This window comes from Scyliorhinus torazame, chromosome 9, assembly GCF_047496885.1.
Source record: "Scyliorhinus torazame isolate Kashiwa2021f chromosome 9, sScyTor2.1, whole genome shotgun sequence".
NCBI lineage: Eukaryota > Metazoa > Chordata > Chondrichthyes > Carcharhiniformes > Scyliorhinidae > Scyliorhinus > Scyliorhinus torazame.
In genome coordinates this window covers 87,026,936-87,044,571 of record NC_092715.1, presented here as the reverse complement: position 1 = coordinate 87,044,571, position 17,636 = coordinate 87,026,936, and the positions used below count along the sequence as shown (strand labels likewise).

Below are 17,636 nucleotides of genomic sequence, written 5' to 3'. Positions count from 1 at the left end.
AGCTGTGCCCACGACTATAACAGTTGCATCCTTGGAACTTCCCTGAGGTGTTCTCCTTGAAGTCAGGGGAGGGGGCCACCCGGGATGGGCCAGCGCTGTCGGCTGCTGGATCTGCAGAAGACTGGACATGTGGTCAGTGGGACAGTTGGGTCAGTCAGGAAGGCAATCTACTTACGTTTGACAGGTCCTCCGGGTGAAGCCTGGTGGTCGTCACCTCTGCGACGTCCGCCAGCCTCCGCATGGGTGACCGCCCTGTCCTCGGCCACACCGGTCACCTCCATGGCCCCCCTCCTCGGAGGTGAGAATTCTCAGGTGCGGCACCTCACCGCCAGTCTGGCCCTGTCCTGCTGATCATGGGAGAGCTTTCTCTGAGGGGACACAGAGCGGGCATCGTTAGCCACACGCGTGGTTCACAGCTGTGTGGGCGGGTGTGAAGGGAGGGTTGGGGTTGAGGGAGGGTTGAACGGCTGGGTGGAGGGAGTGCTGAAGGGGGAGGGGGGTGGAGGGAGGGTTGGCAGTCGCCTGGGGGGATGCTCCCTTGGGGATTTGATGTTGGTGTCTACTCACTCGTGCTGCCCGGTGTAGGTCGTTGACCTTCTTCCGACACTGGAGGTCAGTCCTCCTGGTCACACTGCTCGAGCTGACTGTTGCCGCCACCTCGTCCCAGGCAGCACTAGCTGCCTTGTGGCTCACCCTCCAGGACCCTCAGGGGAACAGGACACCCCTCTTGCCCTGCACTGCGACCTGGGGCCTCCCCAGGTCAGCATCCCCGAATCTTGGGAATGGTCTCCCGGCGCTATTGTTGCGAGCTGGACGGGGTTGGCTGAGCAGGTGCAGCATAAGTGCTGTTCGATGTCAGTAGCGCTGGCGAGCGCGATCCTGGTGAATCAACTGGCGAGCCGGCAATCGGGGCGAGAAGCCCGTGAGGTCTCGTTAAGTGCAGCAAATAACGTTGAATAGTGCAGCCGGTTTCGGTGGGATGAGCGCCGGGAAACCCGCGGCAATTCCCGATTGCCACTGCACAGCACAAAATCGTGCCCTAAGTGTCATTAAAAGAGGCGGGGAACTCAGCGGCAGGAAACACCCTGAAAAACCCGATACAAATTAACTTAGGGTGCGATTCTCCCCCAAAAGTTCTGAGTGTTGGCTTGACCAGGGAGAAACTCTCCAAGGTACAAAGTGTGGTTGAATAGCGGTGTGGATCTCACCCAAAAAGCCAGTGCAATGCACCCTGCCAAACTTACCCAAAATGACACTTATACATTTTTGGTTGAATCTCGCCTCAGTTGTAAAGGCCAATTCTGTAAAGCTGAGATGCGATTTAGTAAAAGTGGGTTGGAAATCACATCGTGAAACTAAACCAGTCTCTCAGCAGTTTGAGGTATTTGGGAGAAGATAGTGAAGCTCAGAACAAATGTTCCCACAAAGAAAAAGTGTGGGGCTCCCTTGGATGTCGAGATTACAGGTTAGGATAAGGCAAAAAAAAGAGATGTTTAATACTGAATGCTCAATATGGCAGAATGTCGAGGAGTATAGAAAATATAGGTGTTAATTAAAAAGTATGATGTGGAGATGCCGGCGTTGGACTGGGGTGAGCACAGTACGAAGTCTTACAACACCAGGTTAAAGTCCAACAGGTTTGTTTCGATGTCACTAGCTTTCGGAGCGCTGCTCCTTCCTCAGGTGAATGAAGAGGTATGTTCCAGAAACATATATATATAGACAAGTTCAAAGATGCCAAACAATGCTTGGAATGCGACCATTAGCAGGTGATTAAATCTTTACAGATCCAGAGATGGGGTAACCCCAGGTTAAAACAGTTGGTAGGATTTTGCAGACCAGATGGAGCGGATGAATGTAATGCGACATGAATCCCAGGTCCCGGTTGAGGCCGCACTCATGTGTGCGGAACTTGGCTATAAGTTCCTGCTCGGCGAGTCTGCGTTGTCACGCGTCCTGAAGGCCGCCTTGGAGAACGCTTACCCGGAGATCAGAGGCTGAATGCCCTTGACTGCTGAAGTGTTCCCCGACTGGAAGGGAACATTCCTGCCTGGTGATTGTTGCGCGATGTCCGTTCATTCGCTGTCGCAGCGTCTGCATGGTCTCGCCAATGTACCACACTTTGGGACATCCTTTCCTGCAGCGTATGAGGTAGACAACGTTGGCCGCGTCGCACGAGTATGTTAAAAGTAAATTGGGAAACGAGGGGAATTTAAAAAGTAAATTTGGAGAGCAGAGGTGGCATGAAAAATTTTGATAAGGAAAACTCAAAGATGTTTTCTGATGCATAAAGAGCAAGAGGATAGCCAAATGTAGGGTCTGTTAGAGACCAAAAAAGATGACCAGTGTATGGAAAATGAGAGCATGGTTCTTAACGAATACTTCGTATTTAGAAATGAGGGGAATGATGCAGACATTGCAGTTAAGTATGAAATATTGGATGGGATAGATGGAGAGAAAATATTAAGGGATCTAGCATCTTTGAAGTAGACAAATTGCTATGCCTGGATGAAATTTACCCGAGGCTGTTATGCCAATGGAGAAAACAGCAGAGGCTGTGACCGTCATTTTCTAATCCTCATGGGAGACTCATCATAAAAAAGGCCAGGAGATCCATAGGAAAGTAGCAAATTCATCCCAAATTGGCTGTGGCAAGAAGGCTATGGTATTTTGTGTTTTCTGGAAAGCGGTTTCCCAGTAGGACCCTGCAGGGCTTAGTAATAGGTTCCTTCCTTTTCCAATTGATTATATATTCATGATCAGGACATATGTGTAGGGGTATGATTAATGCAAAAAAATGGCTGTGTGGTTGACACTGAGGAAAAGAGCTGTAGATTGCAACAAAAAAAACAAAACAATAGACTGATCTGGTGGGGCTAAAAAGTGCCAAGTGGAATTCAATTTGGAGAAGTGCATTTGGGAGGGCAAACAAGGCAAGGAAATGCATAATAAATTATAAGATACTGAGTAGTGTAGAGGGGCATAGCAATGCATACTCACAGATCCCTGAAGGTAACAGGGCAGGTAGATAAAGTGATTAAGAAAGCATACAAGATGCTTTATTAGCACAGTCATAGAATATAAGAATCGGAAGGATATTGTAGAAATGTACAAAACACTTCTTAGACTGCACCTAGACTACTGCATACAGTTTTGGTCACTTAACAGGAAGAATTAGATTGTACTGGAGAGGGTACAGACACTTATCAGGATGTTACCAGGACTGTAGAATTTTAGTTACAAAGAAAGATTGGATGGGTTTTGGAACAGAGGAGGCTGAGAGGGAACTTAGTTAAGGTGTAAAAAATAATGAGGGACCCAGATAGTCACTAAGAAAGACATATTTCCCTTAACAGGTAGGACAATAATAGTTAAGGTGTATAAAATAATAAGGGGCCCAGATAAAGTAACTTGGAAAGACAGATTTCCCTTAGCAGATCAGACAATAATCAGGGGGTATAGATTTAAAGTATAGAATTGGAGGGGGATTGTGAAACTTTTCATCCAGAGGATGGTGGGTGTGTGGACTGCCTAAAAGGTTGGTAGAGGGAAAATTCCTCATCGTATTTAAATATAGTTAGAAAAACACTTGAAGTTTTGTAATCTACACACTAAGGACCAAGAGCTGTAAGTTATATTAGGCTGGTAGTTGTTTCTTGGTTGGCACAGACATGTTATACCAAATAGCCTTGTCCTGCGCCAAAACTTTCTGTTTCTATACTTTGCTGGCGGCTCATATCACACATTGGGGATGGGGAAATAGGGCTGTATTTTCAGTAATCGGTCCTGTGAGTCACATTTGGTAATAAAATTAGGTTTATAATTAAAAATAAACTGAGTATACAATATATTCTCGTTAAAGATTTTGCATACTGCAGTTTTAACATTTTGGATAGCAGACGGAATCTTAACACAGATGTGTCAACTCCAAAACTGAGCTTGCATCAGTTTGTCAGTTAGCCATAAATGTGGCCTGGCTTTTAATTATAATGTTCTTTACCTGATACTGCTTTCAGTATTTATGGGTTGAGAGGCCTATCTTATCTGGAGAGATTGTAGTCTGACTCAGGTAGTTACTTCAAACTGGTTTATTTACACTATGTACATTATATACATGATGAGCTAAGTAGGCACATATTTCTCAAGTGCTGACTATTCCATCTGCTGTACAGTCTCTAGCATGATTGCTGATGTCATTGTTACATCATGGTCTACATCACTCAATCCTGTAACTATTCTATGAACACATTACACTACATTCAATTTATGTATATAGATAATAAAAATATCCTATGAACATTTACTACTTCGTCATATTGTGAACTTCAATATAAATTTAATTGGCCATATCTATAATGGAAATTGCAGATGTAAATTTATCAACTGCCACCTTTACATTTTCATAGATGTTTAATCTTGCAGTAAATTAGCTTTTAATCTTAGTTTAAACCAGTGTTATAGAAGAAATCATAATACAAGTGAACAAACTCCAAACGTTTAACCATCAACAGTTATAACATAGGAAGAAAAGCATACATGATTTAAAATACTTGGACAAATGTGTTTTTTGAACTACCATGAAACCAACATACAAAACATTAAATGCATGTACATAAATGGAATGAGTGAAAGAAACTTGCATTTGTACAGTGCCTTTCTAAAGTAGGTTATAGCCAATTATACTTTTGAAGTAGTTACGTCTTTTTAAAAAATTGTTCGTAGGATTTGGTTATCACCGACAAGATCACATTTTTGCCTATCTCTAATTGAGATTGACTTCTTGAATTGCTGAAATCCTTGTGGTGTAGTTACACCAACAGCACTGTTAAGAGGACATTCCAGTTTGACCCAATGACAGTGAAGGAACAGCAATATATTTCCAAGTCACGATGGTCTATGGCTTGGAAGGAACTTGCAGAAACTGATGCTCCATGAACCATTGTTCTTCTCGGTGTAGAGGTTGCAGGTTTGGAAAGTACTGTCAAAGAAGCCTTGGCAAGTTGCTCCAGTGCATAGATATTGTGCACCGGTAGTAGAGGGGGATGGTGAATGGGGACCAGAAAAATGGGCTGCTTGACCTAATGGTGTTGAGTTTGTTGTGTTGCACAAACTCTATTCATCCAGACAAGTGGGGTGTACTTCTATAAATAGATGGTTTCTAAGTTTTGGAGGCTGGGGTTCAAAAGATGGGTTACTTGCCACAGAATTCCAAGCCTCCTGACCTGCTCTTGTAATATTCATGTCACTAGCCCAGTTACATTTCAAGGATATTGATATTAATAAAGCCTTTGAATGTCCAGGGGAGATGATCTCTGCACTTATGTGGCAAAAATGTTACTTGCAATTATCATCCCAAGCCTGAATGTTGTCCAGATCTTGCTGTAGGTGGGCACAGACTGCTTCATTATCTGAGTTAAGAATGGTGCCGAGCAATCTCCATCAAACATCCTCACTTCTGAACTGATGTTAGAGGGAAGTTCATTGATGATGCAGTGTAAGATAGTTAGGCCTAGGACACTGCCAAGGAATCAATGTCCTGGGCCTCCAACAACTACAACCATCTTCTTTTTCACCAATTCCCACTGAACTCAATTTTACTAGGGTTTCTTGATGTCATTCAGTCAAATGCTATCTTGATGTCAAGAGCAATCACTCTCACTTTATCTCTGGAATTCAGCTCTGTTCGGACCAAGGCTGCAATTAGGTCTGAGTGAGTGACCCTGGCCAAATCCAAACTGAGCATTGTTAAGTTCTCACTTCATAGTGATGTTGATGGCACCTTTCATCATTTTACTGATCGAGAGTAGACAGGTGGGTTTGTGCTGTTTTTAGTTCGCAGTGCTATTGTGGACAAGGTAAATTTTCCACATTGTTGGGTAGGTGCCATGTTATAGCTGCACTGGGACAGCTTGACTATGCGGCTAGTTTTGGAATTGTACAGCTGAGTTTATCTGAGCCAATAGATTTTGCTGGATCAAGTAGGTTCAGCTGTTTATTGAATGAATTGAATTGGCTGGATCAGTGTTCCTTGTAAGCTTCAGACCATGCAGTAATTGTGTAGGTAGCTCATAAATACAGGCTGCTCACAAGTTCACCCCTCTCAGATACTGTGTGCGCACAGCGGTGCAAAAAAAATGTAAAGGTATCTCACATTCAAATGAACAGACCAAACATAATGAAAAATTGTTAGGGGCAGGGGGATGGCACAGAAGACTGATAGCCACTGTTGTAATGTAATTTACATCCAAAGTCCCCAAGTAAGGGATAACTATGGGCCAGGATCGTGGGCAGGATTCCTGTGTGTTTGACTAGTGCCATCAAACATTTAACTAGTTTGTAAATGGCAGAAGGGGGGGGGGGGGAATAGATTGAATAGCTAAATAGTTGTATTTAAACAAGTAGTAGAAACAATATTTACTTCACAATTCAACATAGTTTACCATACTTATTCCTGATAAAGTTTTGACCGGTAGCTAAAGTCCAAAGTCATTAAAATAGATTAACTGAATGGGTTTGAATTGGTGTTGGTTTCAACACTGCTGTTAATTTATTGAAACAAAAAAATCAAAATAACAGGCTACTTTACAAAATGGTTTAATAAGTGCATGCATTTCCAATACAATGATCAATAAATTTATTCAACTATTGAATTTGTTTACATCTGTAAACATTGTACATACAAAGCTTTTGATTAAGTAACTTTAACAGAGCTTTTCTCACTATTGTCTTTGATGGAAGACTCAACCAATCATACAGTGTAATTAAACTGATCAAAATTAGTGGCACAACAAATGCTGTGATCTCTCCGCACATTCGTCATGCGGTGAATGCTTGTTGCAGAGTTCTTTTCTAGAGTATAAAATAACCAGTCTTTAGTGAGGAACTGTGGTATTTAAAGACATTTCGAACAAACTGTCAATATAACCAGAGATTAACGATGTATGCAATCTGATCCATAAAGGTAGTCAGTCAGAAACTACAGTATAAACATACTCCAGTTGTAACAAACACAAGTAGTTCAACTTGTTTCTTCATCTTGTCAGTTGACTGGCATTTCAAACTGCAGCTCTGGATAGATCTCGGGAACTTTGGCAACTTGAAATATTAAACACCTTAAAAGTCTATGTTGTGGATTCACCTAGCTTTGTGAAAGGTGACTGGTACATCAAGGCTCAGCAGCTAGTGATTGGTTCAGAGAAGGAAGTGCAAAAGGTGGCCTGCACAAATGGCTGTAACTGATGCAAACATCAACCAGCTGTTTTTCTGTTGCATAGTTCACACTCTAGAAGGAATGTTGGATATGGGTGTTATTTCAGAAGAAACAAAAGAAAGTGAGATTGCTGAGTTGCCCTCTGACAAATTTGGGACATGTAAATCCATGCAGAATTCTCTGAACAGGAAGGCTGCTACCTATTAGATGCAGAATACTGGTTTCGCTTCTGCTGCAACAGTTCTGTAATCGCCAGAAGTTTTTTCAAGACATGCTGAAAAAGACAGGAATTGCATCAGATATGGTTACCAATACATGAAAAACTCATCCAACAATTTATTATACAATGCTAATTTACTTGCTTAATGCTTAATTTGCCGAAAGAGTATGCCAAGAGATTAATGGCTGAATAGGAAGGACCAGAGCTGGGGTTCAGATGTCACGATAGAAAGGAATGGGTACAGAGCAGAGATTCAAAAAGAACGCCATGAGATCAGATTTAAAAAACATAGGAACTAGAACAAACATGCCAGGGTATGGAGAAACAGAAAGGAAGCTAATAATCTAAGTATTTTAAGATCATAAGAGTTAAGTAAAAAATTACAGTTAATCTTCCTATAAAATTAGAAGCAGCTCATTCACGAGTAGCTGTGAGTTTTTATTTAAGTAGTAGTTGAATAGTCTCACATACAGAGGAATGGCAGGGCAACTTAAACTGTGGAGTTCATACAGCAGGATGTATGAATTCCAGGACAATTCCCATGTTTTTGATAACCAAATGTGCAGGATGTGTCATCAGCTGCAATAGCTTGAGCTCCGGGTTTACTTATGAATTAGGAGCAGGAGTAGGCCACTTGGCCCCTTGAGATAGCTTTGCCTTTCAATGTCATAGCTGATCTAATTGTAACCGTAACTCCATATTCTCACCTACCCCCATAAGATTTTCACCCACTTGCTTATCAAGAATTGATCTACCTCTGCCGTAAAAAATATTTAAAGGGCCTGCTTCCAATGCCTTTTCAGGATATAAGTAACAAAGACTCACGACCCTCAGAGAAAACATTTCTCATCTCAGTCTTAAACTGGCAACCCCTTATTTTTAAAAAGTCGCCGCTGGTTCTAGATTTTTCCATAAAAGGAAACATTCTTTCCACATTCACCCTGTCAAGACCACTCAGGATCTTAAATGTTTCAAACAAGGTGCCTTTTACTCTTTTAAACTCTAGCAGATACAAGCCTAGACTGTCCAGCCTTTCCCTGTAAGACAATCCACCCATTCCAGTCCGAGATTAACTAATTTTGAGGAAATAAAGCAAACTGGACTGGGGTTTGAATACTACCATTTGTCAAACAAGAAATGGTGAGGACTACTGCACAGGCATTAAATTTACTGCCTTTCCTTTTTTAAAAATTCGTTCATGGAATGTGGCTGCCGCTGGCCAGTCAGCATTTATTGCCCATTCAAATTACCCACAAGATGGTGTCAGTGAGCTGCCTTTTTGAACCACTGCCGTCCATGTGGTGTAGGTACACCCACAGTACGATTAAGAAGGTTAACCAGGATCGTCCAGGTTAACATGGAGTCAGTACAGTAATCACTAATTGGTTTTGTGGTAATATCCCAGGAATTGGTTGAAACAATTTAACTAGCTTTAATTAAAAAATTGGTTCCAGTCCAATGTCAGAAAAGTATAACAGACAAAAGGTCTGGTTTAGAAAGGCACACAAGATGCTTTCCTTTCATTCTATCCACCTAAACTGAGTGAAAAGTAGGGATATATCCATTGGTCGATCATTCGTGGACAAAACACATCTAAAGATCATTGGAGTTGGCCTTAAATGCTGATTTAAAAACAATATTCAGGTGTTTTTCAAAACAGTGGAAGTATTAAATTGAAATCAAAAACCAGGGTAAATTTGGAGAAACTGAGTTTTTATTTACAATATTACTACACCAGAAAGTGGTGGAGGCGTGGTCATCGAATATTTTTAAGGACTTCTGGTGGCGCGATGTGAGGGGAAGATGCACGAGGTGGCGCATGCTGCAAACCTGACATTTCTACCCTTTTTCCTGGAGCCACAGGTCTTACAGAAAAAAACCCTGAAACTATCTGGATAGAGTCCTCGGGCGGGATTCTCCGACCCTCCCGCCGGGTCGGAGAATCGCCGGGGGTCGGTGTGAATCCCACCCCCACCAGCCTCCAAATTCTCCCACCCCCCAAAAACCGGCGTGGCGTGATTCGCGTCGCCCGCCTCGGAGAATGGCGGGGTCCAGCGCGTCTCAATGGGCCCCTGGGCCGCCCGAATTCTCCGGCCCACGATGGGCCGAAGTCTCGCCCGCCCGTAGCCGTTCCCTCCGGCGTAAATTGGAGTTGGTCCCTTACCGGCGGAACCTGGCGGCGCGGGCAGCCTCCGGGGTTATTGGGGGGATCTGGCCCCCTCGGTGGCCTGGCCCGTGGTCAGGGCCAACCGATCCACGGGCGGGCCTGTGCCGTGGGGGCATTCATGGTCATCTGCCATTCCCGGTGCGGAGGTGACTCCATGTGCGCATGCGCGGGGGTGACGTCAGCAGACACTGACGCTCCCGCGCAAGCGCGGACCCGCGCCGGCCGACGGAGTTCCTTCGGCCCTGGATGGTGCGGCGCCAAAGGCCTTCCACGCCGGCCGGCGGGGCGCAAACCGCTCCGGCGCCGGCCTAGCCCCTGAAGGTGCGGAGGATTCCACACCTTTGGGGAGGCCCGACCAGAGTGGTTCTCGCCACTCCACTGCGCCGTTTCTGCCCGCCCCACCGATTCCCGGAGAATCCTACCCCAGATCTCTGTGATGCCCAGGAGAGGCAAAGCCAAAACAAAAATTGGCCCGAATTTCAACGACAAACATAGACTCTGAATCCTCCCACGATTCAACTGGAGGCAAGAGGGTGACTTCTTCTCCAGCCACTCCAATATCGTCCAAAGCACTCACCAAAATCTTGGCGGTTGAACTCAAAGAAATATCTACAATGTTTGACTTTGCATCTTAAAAGATCAATCGAGGAGGCCGTGGCTCCTATTTGTTCAATTCTCGAGATCACAGGGCAGCTAGACCGTCGAAGCACAAGGAACTACATTCAAGGACATGGAGACTGCATTGTCTGACCATAGTGACAGAATCACCTCCTTGGAGCCTTACCGTGCCGCTTTGATCACGGATAACATGACATACATCCAAGCTGGATGACCTGGAGAACAGATCCTGAAGGCAAAATGTTCATGTTGCCGGAGGTGACCGAAGGCCACACCCCCTACTCAGTATTTCTCAGACCTGTTCCACAAAATGGTGGGTGAGAACATATTGCCATCTCTCCCAGAGTTAGACCAGGCCCACCATTCACTCCGTCCCAAGCCTCGCTCTGGAGATCCTCCTCATGTTGCAATCACAAGGTTTCACAGCATTAAGGAGAACAAGCTGGTGTTTGATGGGCAAGAGAACGCCATAAGGCCACTCCATCAGATTATACCAGGACATGAGTGCAGACCTAGCCAAGAAAAGAACCACCTTGAGCAAAGATAAATCTTCCCTGTACAAGAATGGAGTACACTTCGGGATGATCTATTCAGCCCGCCTTCGTGTAACATTCCGTGAAAAGGACTATCTTTTTGACTCGCCGGAAGTTACAGACTCATTTGTCCAGAAGTACAATTTGTGCTCCGTTGAATCTGGTCGATGGCTCTTTTCAGGTCTGTTGTTTAGGTGTATTCGTGATGACCTTCATTGTATAGGAGAGATTTCTACTTTATGCTTCTTACAATAACCTATTTTCCTTCTTTTTGTTATTACTATTTGGAACGACTTTAAGTCACCCTCGTGGCGCTCTAAGTTAAATAAGTCGGGTTGAGCAAGTTTTTCATTCCAGTTTTATAAGCAGGGCCAGGGGCACGGCCATTTTGATCATCAGGAGTCCAATTTTCCTCATCTCATATTGTGGCCAAACAGTCGATATATAATCATGTGCTGCTCCCTATTGAACAACCCAGTAGTTTTGGTCAACATCTCTGCCCCTAATTAGGATGATACAAATTTAATCAACTCTTTGTTGTCTTCCCTCTCCAACCTCGACACACATCATCGTATTTTAGGAAGCGACCTGAACTGTGATCTGGACCCAAAATTGGATCAATCAAAACCCAAATGTTTTGTCCCATCAGGGGTGGCCAAGGCTGTCTTCCTTCATGGCTCAGATGAGAGGAGTAGACAGATCCCTGACGTTTTTTTGCATCTGAACGACATAGATTTTTTCTTTTTCTCTCATGTTCACAATATGTACTCTCGCATTTATATTTTAATTCTGGATAAGGCTCTCCTCCCATCGATGGTGGCAGCTGAGTACTCAGCAATTGTACTCTCTGACCAAGCCCCACACTTTGTTGATCTGTGCTGGAGTCCACACCGGAATTATATGCAAGCAGACAAAAGTTGCTGACTCAGTTTGAGCTACTGACCACCAATAAAGACGAATGTCTGTGCTTCAGGAGTACTTTCTACGAATATGGAGAAGTCCAGTCGTCTTTTAGCAAACCAACTTAAACATCAATCGGCCTCCTATGAGATCCCCTAGATACCCAACCCGGACGACAACCTCATTGCTGCTCCTCTCCAAATCAATGCGGCTTTTACATCCTACTACTGTGACCTGTACAAATCTGAGTCTCCCACAGTCAAGTAGATAATGGCTAACTTTCTGGACAGCCTGCCCATCCAATTTGTGGAACAGTCAAGAGTTAAGAGTTGGACTCACCATTAAGATTCTAAAGTGCATTGATCTTATGCAGGCTACTAAGGCCTCTGGCCCAGATGGCTTTCCGACCGAGTTTTATAAGAAATTCTCGGAACAACTGTTAGACATGCTCAGCGACTCCTCATCCCGCAGTTCATTGCCTCCAACCCATACTGAGGCCTCCATTTCCTTGCTCCTCACGAAGGACAAGGACCTGACCGATTGCAGTTCACGGCGCCCCATCTCGCTCTTAAATGCAGACGTTAAGCTGCTCGATAAGGTTCTAGCACTCTGGTTGGAATCTTGCCTTCCAATCATAATTTCTGAGACCAAACATGTTTTGTAAAGGTCAATTATCAGCGAATTTATGTCGCCTTTTGAATGTCATATTCTCCTGCACCCGAACCAGAAGTGATAGTATCTTTAGACACAGAGAAAGCATTTGACAGGGTAGAATGGGACTTTTTGTTTGAGATTCTTGGAAGGTTTGGGTTTGGCAAAAAATGTGTCTCATGGATTCATTTGCTATACAATGCCCCCTACTGCCAGCGCTCACACAAATACTTTATATTCAGACTATTTCCCCTGAATAGGGGCACTAGGCAGGGCTGCCCACTCTCCCCACTTTTATTCACCCTGGCAATAGAGCCTCTCTCTGTAGCCTTGAGAGCTTCCTATCAATGGAGGGGTATTAATTGGGACAGGGTAGAGCATCGGGTACCTCGTTGTAGATTACCTACTTTTATATATTACAGACCCAGTTCCTTCCATCAGTGGCATAATTAATACACTTAATACTTTTGTCTCCTTCTCGGTCAATAAATTAAATCTAGGTATTAGTAAATGTTCCCCCCACCCCCTGCATTTTGGAGAAAAGACCATTTGGGCATGTTACCCTTTCACCTCTCCAGTACAAGGTTTTGTTACGTAGGGGTCGGTGTGGCCCACAATTGCGCCTCATTGCACAAATTGAATTATTCCAGCCTGATTAACAATGGTAGAAAAGACCGACAGAGATTGAACAACCTTCCTTCATCTTTGGCTGGTAGGATTCAAGCAATAAAAATGAACATACTCCCTAGACTTTTTTTTTAATGCTTCCCCATTTTCCTGCCCAAATACTTTTTTTTACCAAGCTTAACAAATTGTTATCCGCCTTTAACTGCGCGGACAATAATCCCAGAATCCGCAGCGCTCTACTCCAGAGGGAAATACAGACAGGACTGCTTGGCCCTCCGAAACCTATTGTTTTATTACTGGGCCACTAATATCCAAAAAATCTTACTGTGGATCAGCGATCCCGATTCAATTTCGGGCCAAATAGAGTCTCACTCTTCCACTACATCCACTCTCCTAGCCATAGTTACTGCACCATTGCCCTTTTCTCCCACTAGATTTTCCTCAAACCTAGTGGTGGTCTCCTCTCTTAGAATCTGGAAACAGTTCCGACAAGTTTTGAAACTCCTGTCCTTGTCTTCACTGGCTCCCATCTGTAACAACCATTTTTTCTTATGTTCAGGGCTGGACTTTAATTTGTGGAAATTGAAGGGACTCGAGCTCTTTGGTAACCTGTTCATAGTCATAGAGGGGAGGTTTGCCAGCTTTTGAGAACAAGCGAATGAATTTCAGCTACCCAGCTCAGTCCTTTTGCTACTTTCAAGTTCCCGATTTTACTCACGAGGTTTTTCATGCCTTTCCTCTGGCTCCATCTTACTGGACAGGATTCTTTCCTCGACCTGGCCAGGTGGTGGGTCTATCTCAGACCTATATGGCCACTTTCTCTCATCTGACCCCGCCCCACTAAACTGGTGAGGATGAAATGAGTGTGAGAACTGGGCCCTACACTCACTAGTGAGGTTTGGGAAGAGGCCCCATACAGGGTCAACTCCATGTCCTCATGCGCCCGATTGAGCCTAATTCAGTGCTACATAGAACACAGTTGACCAAGATTAAGAGGGTCCCTTCTGAGTGTTGAGACCAGATGTGACCGCAGTTCGCTTGCCCCTGAAGATCACGTGCATATTTTTTGTGCCCTGCCCCAGACTCGCAAGCTTCTGGGCTTGTGTAATGTTTTCCAACTAGATTTACAGCCGTGCCCGCTGACGGCCAGTTTTGGGGTTTCGGACTCTCCAGCAATTCCCTCTGGTAGAGGCGGACAATATCACCTTTGCCTCATTGATAACATGGAGCACAAAGGGGGATACTGCTTGGTTGGAAGTCTCCTGCTTCGCCTAGTGCCTCTGACTGGTTAGGGGACTTGATTTCTTTTTTGCATTTGGAAATCATTTAATTTACCATCAGGGGTTCAGTTGAGAGATTCTGCCCAAGATGCCAATCGTTTATCTCCATTTTTAAAGATCTAGACACCACCAGCTGTTAGGGATAGAGATTGTTTGTATTATTGGGAAAATTTATTTTTGTTCTTATATTTGCTCTATACTGTACCTGTTTTGGATTGAAAATGTGTTTGTTGCGTTATTTGGAAAAAAATAAATAACCCAATAAAAACATTAAAAAAAAAAAAGAATATTTAAGTCTGAATTAGATTCTAATCTGCTGGATAGATTCTTCTAATTCTAATGCAATATATGTTTGTAATATATATGAATGACTGAAGAAAACGTAGCGGGTCTGATTAGCAAGTTTGCGGATGATACTAAGATTACTGGTATTGCAGATAGTGATGAAGATTGTCAGAGAATACAGCAGGATATAGAGAGGCTGCAAAATTGGGCGGAGAAATGGCAGATGGAATTTAACCCAGACAAATACGAGGTGATGCATTTTGGTAGATTCAATTCAGGTGGGAGCTATGAAATAAATGGCAGAACCATCAGGAACATAGACACATAGAGAGATCTGGGCGTGCAGGTCCACAGATCCTTAAAAGTGGCAGTACAGGTGGATATGGTGGTAAAGAAAGCATATGGCATGCTTGCCTTCATCGGACGAGGCGTAGAGTGTAAAAGTTGGCAAATCATGTTATAGTTATATAGAACATTGGTGAGGCCACATTTAGAATACTGGGGGCGATTCTCTGAGCCCCGCGCCGGAGAATCGCTGCAACCGAGCCACGACGTCGGCGCGCGATTCTCCGAGGTGCGGAGAATCGGTGCCATTTGCGGCGGTGGGTTTGACACGGCGCCGGTCACTGGAATCGGCGGGGCTGCCGATTCTCCGGCCCGGATGTGCCGAGCGGATATGACAGAGTCCCACCGGCGCCATTCACCCCTGGTCGCTGTCGGCGGGAGCTCTGCGCGAACGGTTGGCGGGGCCCTTTCACCGGGGTGGCCTCCGATGGGGTCTGGCCCGCGATCGGGGCCCACTGATCAGTGGGCCCGCCCCCCACCCGGGCCTACTTCCCTGCGCGGCCGGCCCCTGAACACCGATGCCATGTTGAGTCGGGGCCGGTACGCTAAAGAAGTCCCCCGCCATGCGCAGGTCGGCGGGGGCCAACTGCGCGTGCGCGGGTTGGCGCGGCGCCCATTGGCGCCGGGAAAGGAGGCTGGAGCGGCGTGAACTGCTCCATCACTGTGCTGGCCCCCTGTGGAGACAGAATAAGTCGTACCTGGACCCGGTTTGCGCCGTCGCATTACGACGGCGCGAACACTTGGGCTCCATTTGGGACAATCGCCCCCACTGTATGCAATTCTGGTTACCACTTTGCCAGAAGGAGGTGGAGGCTTTGGAGTGCGTACCAAAAATGTTTCCCAGGATGTTGTCCGGTATGGAGGGTATTGGCTATGTGGAGAGATTGAATAAACTGGGATTGTTCTCCCTAAAAACACATTGGCTGAGGGGCGACCTACTAGAAGTTTATAAAATTATGAGGGGTATGATAGGGTGAACAGTTTGAAGCTTTTTCTCTGGGCAGAAATAACAATTACAAGGGGCACAAGTTGAAGGTGAGGGGGGTGGATAGGTTCAGTGGAGATGTGCGGGGGAAGTTTTTCACAGAAGGTGATGGTGCCCTGGAATGCACTGCCAAGTGAGATGGTTGAGGCAGATATGTTAGTGACCTTTCAGACTTATCGAGATAGACACATGAACTGATGGGGTATAGAGGGATACAGGCGGTTGGTCTCGATAGGACACGTGATCGGTGCAGGCTTGGAGGGTCGAAGGGCCTGTTCCTGTGCTGTACTGTTTTTTGTGTTGTAAAATACAAGGCAATCAGATCTCTTGCTAAAATGACTTCAACTTTTCCACTCCCTTAATAGAATTTGGTACTGAAAATTGTGACCCAACACACACATGCAGCACTTACATTTGTACACCACGCAATCTGCATGATGCATATACAACTTGGAATCCACAAAGACTAGAGAGAATTTGGGGTTCTTTTGACTGGAATTCAGGAGTAATTTTTCTGTTCATCCAGATTTGGAAATTATGTTAAAAAATGCAATTAAAAAATGTGGTTAACCCAAGTAGCCAGGAAATGAGGCAGGAAAACTGCAGACAAAGAATCAACAAAAGTCATGCCAATCCTCATATTGAAAATGGAGTGTGGTTTTGGACTTTAGTGGAATGCTTAAGTTGGAGCGTGGTGATGGGGGGTTGCTGAGAGAATTAATTCAAAGCCTAAATTAAGGGTTAATTTCTATCTAAAGTCTAACCTTTCTTTACTTCAGCAGTTAACTAAAAATTGCTGTTTGGGATGGAAGAAGGCGAGTTTAAGAAAAGCTTTAACACAAGGGTTTGTACAGATCCTACTTGCAGCTGCAACTAGAAAATTAGATAACTGCCTTAAACAGGTTCCAGAGGCTACATTTAGTTGAGTATAAAAATAGGCCATCTTAAAGTGCAGCTTTGGAGTGTAGCAGAGTGCCTATGTTGGAGTGTGGTGAGGAGGGAATGAGGTGCTTCTTTCCTTTTCTACCTTTCCTCAGAAAGAAGAGCAGCTGTCTTGGCAAGTAGGACTTGGTGAGTATTTCCCCTGTTCTTAATATACCCCAGAGTAGGTAAAAATAAAGGGACTAATATAAGGGCAAGTCACGGCAGGGCAGCTCAGTCATGTGGAATGTTCCTCTTGTGCGATGTGGAAAGTCAGGGACACTTCCGCTGTCCAGGGAGGCCATGTGTGTGGGAAATGTCTCCAGCTATAGCTGCTCCATTTGCGTTTTGGACCTGGAATTGTGACTGGAATCACTGTGGAACAGCTGCAAGGATGAGATCTTTGTGGATAGCACATAAAGTGAGGTGGTACCACTGCAGGTAAAAGTACACAGGCAGAAAGGGAATGGGTGACTGCCAGACAGAGCAAAAGCATTAGGTAGGTAGTGCAGTTGTCCTCTGGGTCCATCTCCATCTGTAACAAGTTTTCCATTTTTGAAACTGTTGAGGAAGGTGGTTTCTCAGTGGAATGCAGCAAGAGCCAGGTCTGTGGCACCACAAGTGGCAAGGTTGGCATGTTGCTTCTCTGGTGCCAGGATCATAGATGTTACTGATCAGCTGCAGGACATTCTGAAGAGGGAGCCTGAACAAGCATAAGTAGGTAAGAGGAGGGATGTGGTCCTGAAAGCAGAATATAGGGAGCTAGGAAATAAATTACCTCAAACTGTAGTAATCTCAGGATTAATCCAAGTGTTATGTGTTAGCGTGAGCAGGAATACAAGAACAGACCAGATGAATGAGTGGCTGGAGAGATGGTGCAGGAAGGAGGGATTT

At 44.8% G+C, this 17,636-nt stretch overlaps 1 protein-coding gene across 1 annotated transcript in view; it reads right to left on the bottom strand.

Annotated features, from left to right (window-relative positions):
• Positions 1–6,578: 6,578 nt before the first annotated feature.
• LOC140429358 (ras GTPase-activating protein 1-like) overlaps positions 6,579–17,636 on the bottom strand; it is a 374,654-nt gene continuing 363,596 nt past the window's right edge. The window contains exon 25 of the mRNA XM_072516226.1: positions 6,579–7,484. Coding sequence (XP_072372327.1) covers positions 7,407–7,484 — 78 coding nt within the window. The 3' untranslated portion in view covers positions 6,579–7,406. The remainder of the gene's footprint in view (positions 7,485–17,636) is intronic.